A 21,827-nucleotide genomic window follows, 5' to 3' on the forward strand; every position below is an offset into this window, starting at 1 on the left:
CAGAGTTGATGAATAAAGGAGAAGGAAGGGAGAGAGAAGCAACTCACAGAAAAAGTTTGGTGTCCCAGAAATCAAGGCTATTCATTGAGCCAGTTTATTTAGTTATAACGCCACTATGAAGAAAGATCAACTGGGCTGACTGTCTAAATGGGCCTGAAAATTAAGTAAAAATACTAAATCTAGGAAAACTATCTAACAACACCCTGAGTGAGACTCTAATTCTCTTAGTTCCTTAACGAGAAGCTTTCAAAATAGAATGACTAATGGAAGATTTAAGGAAGTATGAACAATATAGAAATATGGAATTATCTTGGTAATGTCTCAAACTGCATTAATACCAAAGAGGTACCTCTCAGTGGTGACAGCTGCTTTGAGAACTGATTTCATGCTGTCCTCACTTTTAAAAATTATTCATACTAAAAGGCAATTGATAATATTTTTATGAACAAATAGCATTTAATATATCTAGGGATATCAGTATTTTTAAAATATAGTAAAGCTTTATTGAAAACCAAGATTAATAAATTCTTTTGGTTTCTTTTGTGACTAAGTTCACTGGAAAAAAATTAGAGGAACTCAAGTTATTTTCTCACTCCGTGGGAGAAAAGTTGTGAATTGAGAAATTGTGCTTCTAAACACTTAAAGGTAAGGAGCAATGGATTTTCATATTCAAGGAAGAAATTGTGGTAAAAAGTAAGATTAAAAAGATGTAAGATTTTGGAATGAGCTGTTGGATAGTTATTTTAAAATATCTAAATTAAAATATACCCATTTGGATGGGCCGTGCCAGACAGAAGAAAGTTAAAAGTGTATTACTCTGTTGAGAGATGTAATAAGTAACTACCAGAGTAAAGAGGGGGGAAAAAGGAGACATGGGAAGGCTCAGGAGAGAACATTGAAGAATATATTATATTGTTAATAGCAAATAGATAAAGGAGGACGAATATAGCTATGAAACTTAGATTGCTGGTTAAGAGCTGGACTCCCAAAACAAACACATGCTGTCTCTGTTATGAGAGAGAGATGAAAAAGAAAAAGAATGATCAATTTAAGGGAGCACCATAGCTCATCTAGGATCTCCTAACAGTGGAGCTGTGAAATAGAGCAGTGTGAACACACAGAAAACCAATAAAGACATGAATGGGAACATAAGAATTCCAACTGAGAAATTGGAGGGAGAAGAACCAGCACTCCAGTCAGTTTAATTACATATCTGTACTTTTTGTTGTCCTTCATTATCCCAACACCATATTTCTCTATGTCTATGAAGGACAGAATGAAAGTGCCTGAAACACCAGAACAAGAATTAAAGCAGCTTAAAGGAAGAAGCAGCAGTAGTACTTAGCATTTGTAAAGTTTTGAAACCCAGGTTAACTTTTTAATCTCATTTAATTGGATTTCTGTGATGCCTCACACTAAAAGGGGAAGACTCTTGGGCTTCCTTCATCTTACTGGAAAGTAGAGGAAGCCATCCAAAGACAGCAGTATTTCAGTAGTGCCAGAGCCAATGTCTGCAGATGCTATCACTTGTCATGGGACAAATTGGAAGTGAGAAAATGTAGAAATAGCTAGGAGCTAAGACAGCACACTTCAGATATGTTCATCAGAAATATAGCATACTTGAGATATTGAAAAAAACATTTCCACACCCTAAATCTGTGAATTGACATGTATCAGACAAAGCATGAAGGAGAATCTTGTTTCTTTTTTTTTTTTTTTTTTTTTTGAGGCGGAGTCTCACTCTGTTGCCCCCAGGCTGGAGTGCAGTGGCGAGATCTCGGCTCACTGCAAGCTCCGCCTCCCGGGTTTACGCCATTCTCCTGCCTCAGCCTCCCGAGTAGCTGGGACTACAGGCGCCGCCACTACGCCCGGCTAATTTTTTGTATTTTTAGTAGAGACGGGGTTTCACTGTGTTAGCCAGGATGGTCTCGATCTCCTGACCTCGTGATCCGCCCGTCTCGGCCTCCCAAAGTGCTGGGATTACAGGCTTGAGCCACCGCGCCCGGCCAGAGAATCTTGTTTCTTTTGCCTTTCCCTGCCATGGTTCAGAAAGAAAGAGAGATATATTAGCTATTTTACACCAAGACTTCAATGCAACAGTAATTTTCTAATGAGATTCCCTCACCATCTCTGTCACCTGCCCAGTCCTTGCTTCATAATCTTTTATGACTAAAACTAGTATAAAAGTTGATTTTCTCCATCAACTAAATTGTTTAATATCTCCGCTGTAGAATAGTTATAGACAAATCCCAAACATACTTATTGAAGTTATGTGACTCCATCCCACTACTTCCCTTTATACAACAGGCCAATTTCAAATAAAAATACACAATGAGGTTGTCATAACCTTTGATAATTTATTCTCAGTAACCATAATAAGAAAAAACAGCCCCATGTTGCTCCATTCATAGATAGCAGACACTTATCTAAATAAACACTTGATTGTCTAGCCTTGCAATATTATTTGTGTACTGGTGAAAGATTCTCAGTTAGGTTTAAGAATAAAATAAAACTTCTTTAGTTCAAATTTTTCTTATTTAGAATTGTGTTAAGTCACCCTTATTGTCTGTTACTGTTGTTAACATGTTTACCAAGCAAAATATTCTAGTGAAAATATAAAGGAAAAAACGTTTAAACTGAAATCATTCTTCTCATCAGATTCTTAAACACTTACTTATACTGCTTTCTCCTAATTAAATGTGCAATTAATGGTATTTATGCACTCATCTCACAAATTTGTGCATCATGATTAGATGCTTTTTCAGTAATATTCACAATTTTCAGAACTTTGTTTGTAATTTATTTAAAACACTTTCTACAATATAGTTGCAAGATTCAAGAACTTTTCAGGGAATGTAAGTTAATATAATAATGTATGTCGTCCTAGCTTTTAAAAATTACTAGCTTTGGAAATTTTAGATTGACTAGGGAAGGCTTCATTGAGGTAATATTTGAGTAAAGACCAGAAGAACAAGCAGATCTCTAGGAAAAGAGCATGCCAGGAAATGTAAACAACTTAGATGATGTGTTTAAGGGACACTGCGGTAAAATATGACAGAAGCAGTGTGAGTGAGGGAGAGGGCAGCAGGGCATAAGGTCAGAGAGAAAATAGGGGATACTGATCATGCAGGGACTTCCAGGTCATTATAAGGCCTTAGGCTCTTAGTCTGAGATAGAAAGCCATGGGAGGGTCTGGAGCAGAGCAGTGATATGCTCTGACTTAAGGATAAATAGGATAATTATGACAATAGAGTAAAATGGGTTGAGGTAGAAACAGGAATAAGCAGTTAGAAGGCTTTTGCATTCTCTAAATGAGAAGAAATAATTTCTTGAACCACGATGGTAGGAATGGAGGTGATGAAAAGTAGTTAGTCCTTGATATAGGGTCCTTGATATAGTCTAATAATGCAAGCATGTTTTACTGATGGATTAAGTTAAAACTAAATAGCTAAAATAATTTTATAAGACTATATATTAGAAATTTACAAAGATGTTTTAACTAACTTGTGAGACAAAGAAGAAAGCATAATGAAAATTTTAAAAAGGAAATATTTAGAATCAAAGCAAAAGGTGTGAGATTCAGCTAAAGCATACCTGAAGGAAATTTATAGCCCTAAATGCTTGTATTAAAATGGAAAAGAGGCTAAAAATTAATGAGATAAGCATCTGTTCTGCCAATGGTGACAGAATGAGGTCAAAGAATTAGAAGGAAAGAAATAGTAAATTATAAGAGCAGAAACTGATACAATAGATGATTCATATAAACCAGAGTCATCAAAGTCAAATTTAGGTTCTTTGAAAATATTAATAAAATCGACATAATTGGCAAAACTGATTAAGATAAAAAATAATAATATTAAAAATGTTATCAAAACTCCAGGGGTTCAGTCTAGGTCCTGCTGCTTGCCACACAGAAAGTCAATCACTGAGACAACCAGTATTGCCAGGGAGGAAGGCTTTAATCTCATTTAATTGGGCTGCAGCCAAGGACATGGGAGATCAGTTTCAAATCTATTTCCCTGGCCAATTAAAATTAGGGGTTTATATAGCAGGAAAGAAACACAACCATGTATGGAAAAACAGGAACTAGGGAGAGGTAAAGAAGAGGGATTGGTCAACAGGAAGCAGGCGGTTGGTTAGGCAATCATGACAACTGGGAGTCTGGCATCTCATTGTCCAGATACAGTGATCTGGTATGTTTTAATTCCTTGATGCTATCTGGGAGGCCTGATGGTTGGCTTCCTGAGAAAGGAACTCAGATAAGACAAATGTAACTTTCTCAAGTTTCAAGACTGGAAGGGTAAATTTCTATGTTTATTTGAGAGAAACAATTAACATAAGTTCTATGGGATAACTGGGCCAGTTTCAAGAATAAAAGATATGAATATAGAAACTGAGCGATTCAGAAGATCATAAAAGAATATTACAAGTAACTTTGTAATATAATAGCTTAAAGTAGCTTAAAGCTTATAGCAGCTTAAATAAATAAAATGGCCAAATTTCTGGACAAAAGTAATATAACAAAATGGACCCAAGAAGAGACAGAAAGCCTAAATAGTCCAATAACCATAGAAAAAATAGAATCAATAGTCAAAATTTCCACACAGAAATAATTTCATGATCTAATAGTTTTACTGACAAATTCTACTAAACATAGGAAACAAATATTTCAGAATATAAGAAAAGAAGTGTGAGAAAACATTTTAAATGGTCCATTTTCAAGACACGATAAATCTAAGTACTGGCAGCCAGCCTGCAAATGTAACAAACTGCTGGGCTCATGTACCTAGAAGGTCACAATAAGCAAACAAAATGTAGAGGTGGGGTCAGCTCATTAAAGAGAAGAAAGTTTCATTATTGGGAAATTGAAACTTAATTAAGAGGGGAAAGGGATGGTTTATAACCTTATAAGGGGAATAATGAAACTTAGGCAACATTCGGGAAGATTTTAACCCCATAGTTCTCAACCAGTGAGGAACTGGGAGAGGCACTTGTGTGGTGAGAGATAAATTACCTGTTGTGACTGCCCCAATGTGCCTGCTCACCAGACACCTGATCTTTCAAGACTGTTATTAAAAAGTCTAACTTTTGCAGTTCTTTGTGCCTCTAAGTCCATTCTTTGGGTTTGGACGGGTGAGTGTGTTTCTCACAACCTGGTGGCCCATCCAGGATCTCTGTGCCTGCATGGAGTGGGACTCCAGCCAAGAGGGGAGAAGTGTCCCACTCAATTTAGGTGGCCTGCTGTGTCCAGGTGTCCCAGCTCCCCACTGAAGCCATAGATAAACCCGAGACTGTTACTCAGGAGACAGTGGAGGTAACACAGGGAGAATAGCAAGCACCACGGCAACCAGGCAACCTCGTGCATGAGCCAAGGTAGGAAAATTGGACTATACGTACTGCCTTGGTGGTTGGGCATTTTTGGAGGTTGAGTATGTGTGTCTGAGACATATCCTAGATACAAAGCAAGTGTGGAGTCCCAATCTGTGGTTCCATTATCCCGCGAGGGAAACAGCTGGAGACAGACGAAGCAGTTGATTCACAGGGTATGAAAGAAACATCCAAGAAGGGGGTTGAGTACACAGGAAAACTCAGACATGAGGACCAGCTGAAAATGGGAAGCAAAAATTCTAGGCCTAGGGAACAAAGGAAGGAGGGAGCCAATGTGGCCACCTCCAATATCCCTGCAGATAATTCATAGGGAAGGATGTTACAGGCTTGGGGAAATAATCCCCAAACCAGGAATAAGGAAAAACAAAAAATGATAAAGTATTGCTGTTTTATCTGGCCCAAAGACCCCATTAGTAAGCCTTCAGTCATTTAGCCTAAGTTTGGCTCAGATGAGGATTGGGTGTGTCAAGCTTTAATTCTCTATATGAATAATAAAACCCCATCCTCACAAGAAGAGATAGGTTATGCTGTCTGCTGGATCAAGTAATTAGCCCCCATGGTCCCCCTCAAAGAAGAAAGGGAAAAAGGGATAAAGTAAGAAAGGAAAATTAGAGAAAGGGGAAGGAAACAGCAAATGTAGAGGGCCAGAGAGGGACAGAAAGAGTTAAGTTGCTGACCCTGAAGGCAGGGGAGAGCCAGCTGCACAGCTGTGTGTGAGAGCTGGCTGCTAAAAACTTTTGATAAAAGCTGCTGCTGAAGCTTTGTCGTTTCAGCAGAGCTGTCCGTCTTTGCAGACAGACAGGAGGGAGCCAGGGCACAGCACGGCTTGGCTTGTGTTCAGAGAGAGAAAGAGGAAGAAACTGAGTGTAAGGGAGAAAGGAAACAGGAGATTACAGAGAGAGAGATAGAAGAAGAAAAATGAACGAGAGACTGGAAAAGACAGATCAAAGAGAGACACAGAAGGTGAGACTGGGTAGAAAAATAATGTAAAAGGAAGGAAGAGTACAAGAGGAAGTGAGAGGATATGGAGAGGTTGGCAGGGCTCAGGGAAGGTTCTGGAGGTTCAAGCAACAAGGAGGTGCAGGGAAAGGGTGCAGTGAGGCCACTGACGAGGGACAGAGCCCAGGAACTGGCAGATGCAAGTGAGAAAGCAATGTGGAGGAGAGTTTAGGATTAGGCTGCTTGAAGAGTAGTGGTTTGCCTACAGCAAAGTAGCTGTTTGTAAGCAGGCAGTAGAAAGGATTCAGGTTATGGAAGGGTAAATGGATGAGATAACCATTAAGGATTTTGTTGTTGTTTTCCTGAGGGGCTGTAAGTCCACCCGGGGCAGCTGTCAGTGAGGCTGCAGAAGGGTTGGGGGGCTACATAAGGAAGGTAAAGTAGAAACTGCAGAAGATTGATGGATGGAATGCAAAACCAATTGAGGAATTACTGAGGGAAGCTCAGAAGGTCTTTGTAAGGAGAGAGGAAGAGAAGCAGAAACAAAAAGCGAAAATCATGGTTTCCACTGTGGAAGAGGTAGTCAGGAAAAGGTTAGATCAAGATCTCCCTCGAAGGAGACAAGGGAATGACAGATTTCGACACAGAGAAAGAAGGGAAATGCAGGGAAAAGCTCCTAAGACTATGAGTGGATGTTACAAGTGTGGAAAGCCTGGGCATTTTTAGAGAGAATGTCCTGAATAGAAGAAAAGAAGACACGTTCATCATGACCGTTGATGAAGACTGGGGAAGTCAGGGGTTCCTTCTGAGTAGGTCCCACCAAGAACCCTTGATAAATTTGGAGGTGGGACCTGAGGGAGGAAAAGTGACACTTTGGGTTAATACTGGTGTGGCTCGCTCCTCCCTAATTCACCAACCAAGGGGTGCAGAACTCCACCCAATAGGGAAAATTGACACTATCAGGGGTAAGAGGGGAGGGATTTGAGGTTCTGATATTTAAGAAAATGTTCATTGGAACCACAACAAGTTGAGGGGTCACTCTTACATGTTTCTGAAGCAGGAACTAACCTCCTGGGTAAAATCATAGTTGTGAGATTGGGTTTAGGATTAGGAATAGAGGAAGGACAAATAAAGGTAATGATGGGCCTCCTAACAGAGGAGGAGGAAAGAAAAGTTAATCCCCTTGTGTGGGTTGGGAAGGCAACAGGGGAGGGCTAAAAATCACACCCTTACAGATTGAACTAAAACAACCATGAGAAGTAGTTTGCAGGAACAATATCGCATTGCTATTGAAGGGAGAAAAGATCTCCCACCAGCAATAGAGGGATTGATTAAAAATGGGCTATTAGAATCTACATATCACCATAAAATATTCCTTTGTGTCACTTACCTGGGAGAGAGAGTTTCTGTGTTTGTTCCCAGACATCTACCAGCTGCAGGCATCTTCCCCCAGTCTGCTTTTAGCTTCCCTTAGTGTCCCTAAAGGGAAAGGAATGTGCTTATTAAGGCCCACTGTTTTTACTGGGGCCCGTTGTATGAGTGTGAAGTTTGGTGATAATCCAGGAGTCTTCCCCTCTCCCTTTCTGTGCTTAAGCTGTTTATCTGTGATTTACAACCTGAACTTTCAGGTTGCCCTTTGTTAGAAGAGAATGATTTCTTTGAACTCCAAGAGTTTAGGAAGGAAGCTACCTCAAGGGTGTTAAGGGAAATTATGGAAGGTTTACAAATTAGATGGGATTATCATACTCCTTGGCATCCCCCTTCCTCTGGAAAGGTAGAAAGAATAAATCAAACTCTCAAAAAGTGTATCACCAAACTAATCTTAGAAACTAAAATGTTTTGAACCAAATGTCTCCCAGTAGCACTCCTTAGGATTAAGATAGCCCCAAGAAAAGACTTGGGATTGTCCGTCTATGAGTTATTATATGGACTCCCATATTTGGACAGGGCTATAGATCTTCCTACTATGGAAAACAAGGACCAATTTTTAAGAAATTATATATTGGCCATATCCTCCACCCTGTCATCCCTCAGGTTAAAAGGACTTCTGACTCAAACTCTGCCTCTTAAATTTGTGGTTCGCCACTTCCAGCCTGGTGACTTGGTGCTGATTAAGACTTGGAAAGAAGACAAGTTCCACCCAAACTGGGAAGGTCCCTATCGAGTGTTCCCAACCACAGAGACCGCTGTGCAAACAGCTGAATGGGGTGGACTGACTATACTACAGTCAAGGGACTGGTAAAATAGACCCCGGAAGAGAGAGAAAAAGACCAGTGCACAGGTCACCTGAGGAACCCTTAAAGTTAACTCTGAGAAAAATGTAAAAAGAAAACATGGGACCGGGTACAGTGGCTCATGCCTGTAATCCCAGCACTTTGGGAGGCTGAGGCAGGCGGATCACGAGGTCAGGAGTTCGAGACCAGCCTGACCAACGTGGTGAAACCCCATCTCTACTAAAAATACAAAAATTAGCCAGGTGTGGTGGTGCGCACCTGTAATCCCAGCTACTCAGGAGGCTGAGGCAGGAGAATCGCTTGAACCTGGGAGGCAGAGGTTGCAGTGAGCTGAGATCACGCCATTGCACTCCAGCCTGGGTGACAGAGTGGGACTCCATCTCAAACAAAAAACAAAATATTGTGGGGGTTTTTTTCCCTGTGTTGGGAAAAAAATCCCACAACATTTTCCACTCAGCATAACACATACATCTCCTTTTTCTGCTAGTATCATGTCTTAACGCAAGACATGATATTTTTGTTCCCTGGGTTTCTTTCCCTGTGTTGACAGCCCCTAACCCATATACCTGAGGTGCTACTTTTGGTTCTTGGTCTAGAACAGCTGGATTGTCAGTGGTGATGAGTATAGGATTACATTCTAAATTCTGGCAGTTATTTGGCAGGGAGCCTTTGGCCCCTTGGACACATGTAGTTTATTCTTCATGTGGCTGGGATGGGCTGCTATACAAAGAACAGAAGGTCAAAATGGAAACTGGCAGGGGAGTACTCCCTACCCAATCAGGCCCGAAACCAAATAGCTGCTGTGTTTGAGTCAGCACTCTACTGGTGGTCTACTATTAGGAGTGTGAATTGGATTAACTACATCTATTATAATCAAGAGAGATTCATCAGTTATACTTAAAATGCCCTCAAAGGGATGGTTAGCCAGTTTGATGCCACCAGCCGAGTGGCCTGGGAAATAGGCCTGCATTAAGACGTGATACTAGCAGAAAAAGGAGATGTATGTGTTATCCTGGGTGGAAAATGTTGTGGGATTGTGAACAAATCACCCTAGGGGGTCTTTCCCTGTGTTGACAGCCCCTAACCCATATACCTGAGGTGCTACTTTTGGTTCTTGGTCTAGAACAGCTGGATTGTCAATGGTGATGAGTATAGGATTGCATTCTAAAATCTGGCAGTTATTTGGCAGGGAGCCCGTGGCCCCTTGGATACATGTAGTTTATTCTTCATGTGGCTGGGATGGGCTGCTATACAAAGAACAGAAGGTCAAAATGGAAACTGGCAGGGGACTATTCCCTACCCAATCAGGTTGGTGATTAATGTAACCAAGACGGTAGCATCCCAGACTATAAGATTTGATGCCTGCCAGGTTTTACCTTGTGGGAATTTAGAAAACCAGAGATGGCTCTCGCAGGCAGATAAATATCTTTGCCCTGAACCAGATACAAGTTACAGTAGGGTATTACTCTGCCCCAGCTAGGATAACATATGGTGGACTACCCAATTTCAGGGTTGGACAGTAAACATAGGGTAAGTAACTCCGAACTGGAGACCCTTGAAGAATAAACTACATGTGTCCAAGGGGCCAAGCGCTCCCTGCCAAATAACTGCCAGAATTTAGAATGCAATCCTATACTCATCACCATTGACAATCCAGCTGTTCCAGACCAAGAACCACAAGTGGCATCTCAGGTATATGGATTAGGGGCTGTCAACACAGGGAAAGACCCCCTAGGGTGATTTGTTCTCAAACTAATCAAGGACTCAACCTCCCATTTGCCTGGGACTACTCCAAACCCAGACCCTAATAAACACTTTGCCAAATAATGACCCTAAAAGGGTAAAAATAATTGAGGTAAAGAATTTAAGGCAAACCTTAGAAATTGAGACAGCATACAGGGATGTGAATGCCTGGGTCAAAAGGGTCAAATTTTTGGTACAAACCCTCAACAAGAGTAACTGCTACATGTGTGCTGCAGGACAACCTCAGGCACAGGTGGTTCTGTTTCCCCTAGGATAGAATACCGATCCTAAAGGAATGCATTGCATGTTGGCTCCATACCAGGATAAGGATGCTTGGGGAAATGAGACCTATAAGACTCTGTCATTGCTCTTTCCCACATTACAGAGGTCGGATCCCTGAGCAATCCTCTCATTCTCTGTAGGGAATATGAACCACTCCTCTTGTCTCTCTAGGCAGGGGTCAGAGTTCAGTAAGCCCATGGGAGAACTCCCAACTTGTACCTACATCCTAAATGTCACTGGTTAGTCAAGCTATGGCAATTACTCAGCTCTCCATATACCCTAGGCTGGTGATATTGTGGGAAAAGGAACCTCCATATCCTGTTACCATCCAATTGGACCGGGACTTGTGCTTTAGTCCAACTGGCCATTCCATTCACCCTGGCATTCCACAAGATACCTGAAAATACACATGGCCACTGAATCCGGAGAGATTTGACAAATTCTTTTGATCCCAATATATATGTTGACTTGATAGGGTGTCGCCTAATAAATTTAAGGCCCAAAACCAAATAACTGCTAGGTTTGAGTCAGCACTCTTCTGGTGATCAACTATTAAGAGTGTGAATTGGATTAACTACATCTACTATAATCAACAGAGATTCACCAGTTATGCTTGGAATGCCCTCAAAGGGATGGTTAGCCAATTTGATGCCACCAGCCAAATGGCCTGGGAAACAGGCTTGCGTTAAGACATGATACTAGCAGAAAAAGGAGATGTATGTGTTATGCTGGGAGGAAAATGTTGTACTTTCATTCCTAACAATACTGCCCCAGATGGGACCATCACAAAAGCTTTTCAAGGGCCGATAACTCTAGCCAATGAACAGTCAGAGAATGCTGGAATTGATGACCCATTTACATGTTGGGTAGAAGGTTGGTTTGGAAAATGGAAAGGCATGATAGCTTCAATCCTTACCTCTCTTGTAATTGTGGCAGGAGTCTTAACAACAGTGGGATGTTGTGCCTCTAAGTCCATTCTTTGGGTTTGGATGGGTGACTGTGTTTCTCACAAGAAGCAATACTTTCCAACTCATTTCATGAGGTTAGCATAAGGTTCATACCAAATCTTGTGGAAGGTAATAAATGAAAATTATATGTTAATTTGATTTATGAATGTACATGCAAAAATCTTAAAGAAAATATTAACACATTTAATTCAACAATTTATAAAAAGTATCATACATCATGAGCAATTTTGATTTATCCAGGAAGGCAATATTAGTTTAAATTTTTTAAAATTAATGTAATTAACACATAAGTGATGAGAGTTTAGTTATATAGGCAAATCTCAGTAAATGAAGGAAAAAGAACTTTATATGATTTAATATAAATTCAAGAAAAGATATTAGCAAAATAAAAATTTCTTAACCCAATATAGAGCACTTATATCCCAAAGAGACTTTTAAAAAGCTAACCAGCCTCATTCTTAAATGTATATGAAATAGCAAAGGGCCAACAAGAGCCAATTCCCAAAAAAAGAAAAACAAGGTGAGCATCTTTGCCCTACCAGTTATCAAGACTTACCACATAAAAATACATTGTAATCAAAGCAGTACATTACTGTGAAGGGAAAGACAAACTGACAAACTGAAGAGAAACAAAAGCAGATCTGCACTTACATGCAGTAGTGATATTTTACAGGATGGTCATTGCAGATTAACAGGATATGCTGCCAGGACAATTGTTTATGAAAGTAGAAAAAAAAAAGAAAGAACAAACTTGGACCTTGCCCAGCATCATCACTGATCATCCCTTCCCACATTTACTCTTCTTTCACACACAAGTGTCTATCTCTGTGAACAGCAATACCATCTACCCAGTTACCCAAGCTGTGAACCTGGAAGCCCCCTTGCCTCCTTTTATTGCCCCAACATCATATTCTATTAATCCTCAAGTCTACCCCTCTTTTTACCAATCCTTTACTGCATTAACTCCTACGAAGGCTTCAGGAGTCAGTTCTACGACATTTTAAGAAAACTCAGGTTAGGTTCTCCTCCTATGTGGTCCCATCACACCTGTAACCTGTCGTCATACTTGCACTATTGTAATTGCCAGTCTATATTTAGGTAAGTTTCTGAAGACCTTCTAAAAATTATTTGAGGAAGAGTATCTTGTGTGGTTCATAGTTTTATTTTCAGTGCATAATATGCCAGAATATATGGCAAACATTCAAAAATATTTGAAGAATACATCAATTAATCAATAAATGATTTTATGGATGAATAGATACAAACTGAATAAAAAAGGAACTGAATTCTACAACTGAAACATGTGAAATGTGTTTATGTTCATTATTATTATTATTATTTTTGCAATATTCTCCAAATATATTCCTTTTTTTGCCAAATAGATTTAGTTTAAGGCAGTATTATTTCAGGCTATTTGAAAACCACTTTTGTCACATTCCTTCTTCATGCTGATTAAAGATATTTAACATGTAAGCAAAAATATTCCAAGTTCTGTTTTTCGAGAATGATGTTTCTCTGAGAGGGAATAAATCATTCATCTTGCAGCATAACACAGGTTGTTACAGAAATTTTAAAAATAATTATCTTTCCTCTTCAAAAAACATTAATTAGAATTGTCTGGAACATCTTAGGTACCCCAATACCTTTTTGTTGAATGAATGAGAGATTAAAGGTATAAACTGTGTTCAATATATTTTAAAATCTAGACATGACCCTTCTTCTATATTTATTATTATGTTTTTGTCATTTCTTTCTGAAGGAGTTTGATTGGCCGATACAAGGATTGCTTGTTCCGAGCAGTCCTCCCATGAAGAAACCCATCTGTAAGACAACGGAGCCATATGCCCCTGTGCGACTCAGAGTTTTGCGGAATGGAGACAAGAATAGAAACAGATCCCTTACTATCCTTGGTCCAGACATCTCACCTGGATGGAAAACACAGTAAGAACAACTTGTTCATACTTATTAAATACACTTTCTGGTTTCTACAGATTTTTGTGTTCTTCATTATGGACGTTTTTCTGTGGGAATTCTGTATTTATTTAGCAAAAGGGCTCTCATATTGATATTTGAAGATGAAAACAGAGACTAGGACTCATTTAGTTTCTTCATCAGGAATTTGATTTGAACTCTGCTGATACAGAAGTTAATGGATTAGAAATGAGTAGCTCTGATTTTTAAAAGTTCTATTTTTAAAAGTTCTATGATCAATGTATATTTGAATTAGCATTTTTGTTTGAATTTTATAAATGTGTCTTGAAATAATTGAACTCAACATCCTTCTTAAATATAATTTTGTAACTCCTTATTTAAGTTAAATTATACACGATTATGTTTAAATCTTTATAATATTTAATGAACAAATATAGTTCTCAAAAGTATAACTTTATATAATTTATAGTCTTCCTTGGAATAACATTTTAAAACTTTATCACCCTAGAAAGCGTTTATTGACACTTTAGCTTACCTTATTATTGGAATAAAATTTTCCCAATAGCCAATATTTTCTCCAACATTGAAGAAAAACCACCCACTGTATTTTCATTTTATGACAAAAGGCATCATAGATCATTGAAGAGCTCTGATGTAAAGAATGAGTTAAACACATTGTTTCTCATATTATTAGCAGCGATATTACCTCTTGACCTTTCTTTTGAGATGTTTAGAATATTTGAGGCTGCTGATAATAGCTTAGTATTACTTTCTTCACATTGATTAAATATACTTCATACATCGCTGAACAATGAGTAACATGCAGATTGGCTGACCACTGAACTGCCTGTAAGGATGATAAAGTAAAAAATTAATCTTCAAAGTAAAGTCAAGCCTGAAATTGAATTCTTTGACGCATACATTTCATAATTAGCTCATTCTGCTAGATGTAAAATGTGAGGGTAATGTCCTTAAAGTAATGTATGACTCTTCAAAAATAACACCCAAAGTTAACACAAAATTTCTGTTTCTTCCTACATTCATTTTTTTTCTTGTTTTGCATCTTTAATTGTGGCTCAAAGTTACATACAGATATTATCTTATCACATCAATGTTTTAAAATGCATAGTTCAGTCAGGTAATCCAAACAAATTTTAAGAGATTGAAACGGTAAATTTGGACAACTGTTCTAGCAGAGAATATATGAAACGCGGTGCTGCCCATATGCTATGTTCATGGAACAGTGTGTCCCAGTTCATTAAGTATTCAGGTATTAGAGTCACTTAGTTCACCACGTGAATTAATTACTCCCAAATAATTAAAATACACTGGCATACACTTAACACTAAAACTTTACTACATATAGTTTAATTTTTCTGCTGATTCACAAAGTGTTCTATAAGATCATCAATAGCATTCCCCCACACCGCCCCCTGACAACCCACACCAGAGCTGTATGTAAGTACTGGTTCACAGAAGGTTTAAATGGAAAGTCTTGGCTTACATTGCAGGATGGCTGCATTGTCCAGCTTCAGAGAGCTCTGCTCCCATGGTTATCTGTATGAATGGCATCCTCGAGTTGTGCCAGGCAGAACCCTTGCTGTGCCTCAGTGTATTTAATAATACAAGTTACCTATCTGCCAGAAGAAATAACTTCTATTGACATATAAGGATATATTACTTTCATTAACTTGAAACTCATTTGTAAGAAGAAGGAGTGTTGGGCTGTTTAGTGTCTTTACAAGCAAAATCATGCTAGAATGATGAAATATAGATATACTTTAACCAAATCTTGCTCTAGTAACATGCTGTCCTTTAGCTATTTAGTAATTTACTGGAGATAGTTTTGAGGAGTTCTTGTTGTTGTTATTAGTTCTTTCATCTACAAAGCCTAAGGAAAATCAAATAGTATTTGTTCATTAATTAGTCAGTTATTACTCTAGTGAGTGACAAGATCTTGTCAATTAGTGTTAATAATGACTGTCGAGTTCATATAAATTAAGACCTTCATAATTTTTCTTGTGTCACAGGCAAATTTCATCTCTCAGAAATGTAAGTTAAACAATAAAAATTTTATAAGTGGTATTTAAGGAATTTTAAGAAGAAAGGCCCAAGATGAGGCTCTGAAGTAAATTTTATATTTTAGATTATTACAATATATGTATTACTTATTAGTAAGTTATGATCTCTGAACTCACTTGAGCTCCCTAATAGAGCTTGTAAGGCCTTTTATGATCTATCCCTGCATATTTCTCTAGCTCTATTTCCTATCAACACTCCCCCTATTCCCACTCTCAAACCACCCGCCACCACTTTCCAACACTTTCTATGTACTTGAATAATAAAAGTCTTTTGAGAATGAGTTTAGATTTCCTTTCCAAATATTGACCCTGAATGAGATGCTCTCTCCTCTCGAGTTAGTTGTGGCTGCTATGTACTCCACTACTCCAGCCCTGGGCCTTCCACCAGTACAGCACCTACCATTCTGTTTCATGATTATCTGCTTATGTTTCATCCATGAGACAGAGAACAGGGATGCTTCATTCATAGCAGATGTACAATCTGCTATGTTACAATCATAGATCATTGTGTTCTGATGAATCAAGTTTTAAGGTATTAGAGAGTCACTTTGTTAACCACATGATTAAGGGCCCACATAGGCCTTAAATTAGTGACCACTAAATGAATGAATGGTTAGCTATATTTGATCACCATTTGCAGTGAATGAATGATTAATTATGAAGTATTTGATAACTATTTCATTTAATAAAATATACAGATTCTAAAAATGCACAAAATAGTTTTCTAACTTAAAACTATGAGCAGATATATATTCAAATTAAGCATCTTTTTCTGTGATCATCATTGTTTATTTTTCAGTTTAAAAATTTTAAATTTGGGGTTAATAGTAAGATAATATAGTAGTAAAAAATTACAGGTAAAATGAATGCAATCTCTGAATTTTCTTCAAAGTTGAAAAATTTATATTTCATAGTGTTCAGCATTATTAGAAGAGAAATAAAATAGTGAAAATGTATTGTCTTATAAAATTACTCATAGTATGAATATTTATGTAATAACGTCATGTTATTTAATATTTAATATGAAGTTAAATATTTCATTGTGATAGTTTTTGAAACTGTATATTTTAAAGAAAGAGATTACTTTAGGGCAAGTCATGATAAATTAAGACCTTATAATTTTTCATATATTAAAATATGTCAAGAGATAATTGACAGTGTATTCTGACATATCAATCAAATCTTGGATCATTTGTTTCAGAAGTGTTCACACTGACAAGAAAGAGAAAATCTGTGTCACTAAATATACTGAAACAGAAATGGACCAGATAGAATTTCACCAATTTTTGGAAAGGTAAGCACTTAATATTCTAAATGCAAATGCGTTTTCCATTTAAATACCTGAATGATTATTTATAACAGATAACATACTATATATGATATATACATATATATAGTATATACTGTATATGGTATATATAGTTAAGCATATACTATATATATAGTTAAGTATATGCTATATATATACTTAAATATATATAGTATATTATATTTGATTTATATTTGCTTGCATTAAGGATGGAGTAGTGAAATTTTTATATTTCACCTATTATAAACCAATTTAAATATATATAAATTTGGTTTATAATAGGTTAAAAATTTTATTTTTATATATATATATATTACATATATACCTACCTAAGAAAATCAGTTGTTAATATAATGATTCTAGAGTTTCTAATCTGTGGAATATATAAAGCATGTGAGCCTATGATACCAATGGTAATTAATACAATTTTTTTCCCCTAAATGTCAAGGTCTAGCAAATTCCCCTAGCTTTCAGAATCACCAATTCTGTAAATATAAATTAATCTCATTTAAAAAATATATTTCACAATTTACAGCACCTTTCTTTGGCTTATATTTGGTTGAATTAAGAGTGGGGTAAATTTTTGTATTTTACCTGTTATAAACCGATTTTTAAAATATGACTGTCTTAGTCTGTTTTGTGTTACTGTAAAGAAATACCTGAGACTGGTTAATTTATAAAGAAAAAAGGTTTATGTGGTTCATGATTCTGATGGCTAGAAAGTTCAAGATTGGGCATCTGCATCTGGTGAGGGCTTCAGGCGGCTTCCACTCATGGCAGAAGGTGAAGAGGAGCTGGCAAATGCAGAGACTACATAGAGGAGAAGAAGTAAGAGAGAGACGGAAGGTGCCAGCATCTTTTTAACAGTCAGCTCTCAAATAACTAATAGAGTGAGAACTCACTAATTTCCGGGGGGGGGCATTAATCTATTTATGAGGGATCTTCTATCATGACTGAAACACCTCTCATTAGGCCTCATCTCCATCATTGGAGATCAAATTTCAACATGAGGTTTGCAGAGGACAAACATCTAAGCCATAGCACTAACATATATCATGTTTATGAAATATGTTGTAATTTTTCTTTAATCAGTATTTTCTTACCAAATCAAGAATTAGGTCACTGCTGAAAGGTTGGAGCACTTGGTATGAACTTTTTTGCAAAATATGCCTCGTCGAATATAAGGGGATAGTTTTATTGAGTTTAAGGAAAATTATGCTATCTTTAGTTATTTAATAATTCACTCTGGACAATTTTGAAGTTCTCTTTGTCATTGATTTTTGCATCTACAAAACTGACGTATGATCTAATATGATCTAATGGTATAATAAGTCCCATTTTAAAATAATAGATACAGGACTTTTGTTGTTGGTGGTGGTACCTTCTACTTTCTGTAAAGCTGCTGGCAACATAGAATATTGGAAAGACCACTGGATTAGGAGGCAGTGGAACTTATTTTAACCCCAGCATTGCCACTAATTAGCTGGAAGTCTTCAGCAAAGCCCTGTCCTTCTCCAAGGCTTGTTTTCCTCAACTGTTAAATCAACAGTTATCTGTTGTATTTATATTATGTACCTCAACCAATGTTGGATGTTCTGCTGGATGTTTTTGGTGTCTTTCTTTTTCTTCTCTTCTCTTCTCTTCTCTTCTCTTCTCTTCTCTTCTCTTCTCTTCTCTTCTCTTCTCTTCTCTTCTCTGTCTCTCTCTCTCTCGCTCTCTCTCTCTCTCTCTCTCTCTAGAACAAGGCATTGCTTGCTCTTAAGGAACTTCCAACTAACTTTTGGGGAAGAAAATTTGCTTAGTGAAACAATCAGAAAGCCACATGCAGCAGTCTTTATAACCATACAGAATTGAAAATGATCAAGCGATCATTTATATGATGATATATATCCTGGTTTACATATAACCAGGAAAGAGAGAGAACATTGTAAGGGGCAGCTGTCAGAGAAGGCCACATGGAGAAGAAAGAAAATGAGACAAAAATCCAAAGCAAGAAGATAAAGAAAAGGAGAAAGCACATGACCATAGCTTCTCGAAGGTTCTGTTACCATTTGGAAGGAACTGATTAGCATAAGAGCTCCACTGCTGCGGAGCTGTAGCTGACTGTGGATCTGGGAGGCATAGCTCCTTTCTTTAAAAATAGGGATCTTGCTATGTTGCCCAGGCTGATCTTGAACTCCTGGCCTCAAGTGGTCCTCCTACCTTGGCCTCCCCAAGTGCTGGGATTGCAGGTATGGAACACCATACCCAACCTGCTTTATTTACTTCTAAGCTAGCCTTAGAGAAATGGGGGGCCTGATTATCTGTTTAATTGCTTTATCCCATTGAGGAAATAAAATTTAGAAACATTATAAAGCTACGTCTTGCTGATGAGCATAAAGTCAACTGAAGTTCATTTACTGTAAACAGTACATTCTAACACAAAATATATTTAGGAAGAATCTTCTACTTCTTCCATAGGCAGGATATCCTCACAGTATTGTTTAGGAAATGCTCCATCAGTCTCCTGTAGCTCTACTTTTTCCTCACAATTCCATCTATTTATATCTGTCCTAAAGCTTGCTGTCTAGGGTCCAGCCTCTCCCACCTCCAGCCCATTTTCCACCTTTCTGACAGTTAACTTTCTGAAAAGCAGACCTGATAACACCACGTAATTGCTGTAATGCCTTCAATGGCTTTCTGCTGCTTATGGGCTAGAATGCAGGTTCCTCAGTCTGGAATCCTAAGTACTTTCAGTTGGTTTCTGCTTTATTTTTCAGTTTCATCTGGTCCATACCTTCCTCATGTCCATACACTCAGCTCCAGTCTAGCGCTTTTTGATGAAATCCTGTTTATCATTTAAAACCCAACCCAAATGTCACTCCCTTAGATAAGGGTTCTCTGGAAAAATTAATTGTTTTCCCCTCTGTTCTCACAGCACACTGGCCAGGTGCCTATGGCAGCATCTGTGACTTCATATTACACTTCAGTGGCTCACCTTTCTCTTCCCTGACCAGATTCAGAGCTCCTCAGGGAACCACAAAACTCATTCATCTCAAAATCCACAAGGCTTGTCCAGTGCTTGTTTGGGAGGGCAGGGGGTTGTGGGAGTGGGAAATCAGTGTTCAATGTTTAACCAGGCTAAAAACGTCTATTTCAAAGGTAGTTAAAGGGCTATAGTCATCACTTCTGGTGGAGGGAGCTGAGGAACTTGGTGACAAATTAGACTTTGACAACCTTGGAGAAAGAGCAAAACTACATCAGAAAAAAGCCAAGGAAGATTTTTTTTTAGGTAGGAGAAAGAACACAGGCACAGAAATAGAAAAGTGTGGGGCATACCGAGGAATGAAAAGTCAATAGCAGTGTGTCTAGCTATTTATTGGTCATGTCTGGGACTGTGCTAAGAGCCCTTTTCAAAATCAACCTTTCATCTTCACAGAAACCCTGGAAGGTAAGAAATCTAGCCTTAGACAGGTTAAATAATTTGCCCAAGTGCCACACTTTGGAGAGGAAAATGAGACTCAAATGGGTCTGACGGGCACCAGAGTCCAGCTTATGACTAACAGTCCTGCGGAGAGAGTTGTCATTATGGATTCAGGGCCCTGATTGCTTTTATTGTCTCCCTTTGCTGCTGGAAGCTTTCTGTATGCAAGGTCAATTTTTGTGTCTTTTATTACAGGTGCACTGAGATTTTAAATTTACCTTCTGCAGCTCGGAGATTGTACAATGAAAAGGGGAAGGAAATATTTGCCTTAAAAGACCTGCAAAGAGATGAACTGGTAAAGACATGGATTTGAACCTGGCAATATTAATTTATGAATACCCCATCCAAGAAAGAATGCCCTTAAATATAAAAAGCTTTCCATTTTAATCCTTATTTTCTCTCAGAATTATCCTAACTGAGCAAGCATCAGAAAATAATACTAAGAGCTAACATTATTCTGGCATGGTTTTCAGAGTGGTATATAAATTAAACTTTTTTTTTTTTTTTTTGAGATGGGGTTTCACTCTGTTACCCAGGTTGGAGTGCAGTGGCGCAGTCTTGGTTCTCTGCAACCTCCGCCTCCCATGCTCAAGCAATTCTCCCACCTAAGCCTCCAGAGTAGCTGGGATTATAGGCATGTGCCACCATGCCTGGCTAATTTTTTGTATTTTTGGTAGAGATGGATTTCAACGTGTTGCTCAGGCTGGTCTCAAAATCCTTAGCTCAGGTGATCCACCTGCCTCAGCCTCCCAAAGTGGTGGGATTACAGGTGTGGGACACCGCGCCCGGCCGAATTAATCTACTTAATATTCATCATGATCCTAGACTCTAGAAATTAAGGAAGAAACTGGAGAAGGCCAAATTGTTAATCATTTGTAATTTCTGTCTCCTGCTCTGAAGGAGGTAAATTCTCTGCTCTTTTTGAGAGCTTCAAAATGTAGTTGTTTAATGGTTTCTTACTAAATGGTGATTTCACTTTTTTGGGACAAAATTATGTCTACTTTTTTCACACACTCTATTTGGGTGACTGGAGAAGGCTGAAAAGCAGAAGGACTTTAGCAGCCCAGCTTTTCCCCTCATTTATAGAATTTGAGGCATCCCGTTTGAAAAATTAGAAAAGATACCTTCCTTGATTGATGCCTACAATTCTTTGAACAGAGAACAAAGCTTGTACCATTTCGTCAGAACTCAACTCAGGCCCTGAACCTAAACAGTCCTGGAGAGAGTCTTAAACAGAAGTATCAATGGCCAATATCAGAGGCAGAATGGCAGGGTGGAGAGTCTGTTGTTCTCAGAGACTGCTAGATCTCATTTTGAATCCTAATGCCGTCTCTCCAAGCGTTTTGTGTGTTTGTTTTTAGTGTTTTTGTTTGTTCTGCTATGCTATTCACTATGGGTTTTTGTTTTTGTTTTGAGACAGAGTCTCGCTCTGTCACCCAGGCTGGAGTGCAGTGGTGCGATCTCGGCTCACTGCAAGCTCCGCCTCCC

The 21,827-nt window shown here is 38.2% G+C and overlaps 1 protein-coding gene across 2 annotated transcripts in view; it reads left to right on the forward strand.

Moving 5' to 3' along the window:
- Nucleotides 1-21,827, forward strand: part of LOC112606209 — a 501,724-nt gene that overhangs the window by 418,843 nt on the left and 61,054 nt on the right. For both annotated transcript variants that reach the window (XM_025356376.1, XM_025356377.1), the window contains 2 exons: nt 13,314-13,495; nt 20,535-20,634. In XM_025356376.1, coding sequence (XP_025212161.1) covers nt 13,314-13,495; nt 20,535-20,634 — 282 coding nt within the window. The remainder of the gene's footprint in view (nt 1-13,313; nt 13,496-20,534; nt 20,635-21,827) is intronic.

Source organism: Theropithecus gelada, chromosome 14 (genome assembly GCF_003255815.1).
Source record: "Theropithecus gelada isolate Dixy chromosome 14, Tgel_1.0, whole genome shotgun sequence".
NCBI classification, from domain to species: domain Eukaryota; kingdom Metazoa; phylum Chordata; class Mammalia; order Primates; family Cercopithecidae; genus Theropithecus; species Theropithecus gelada.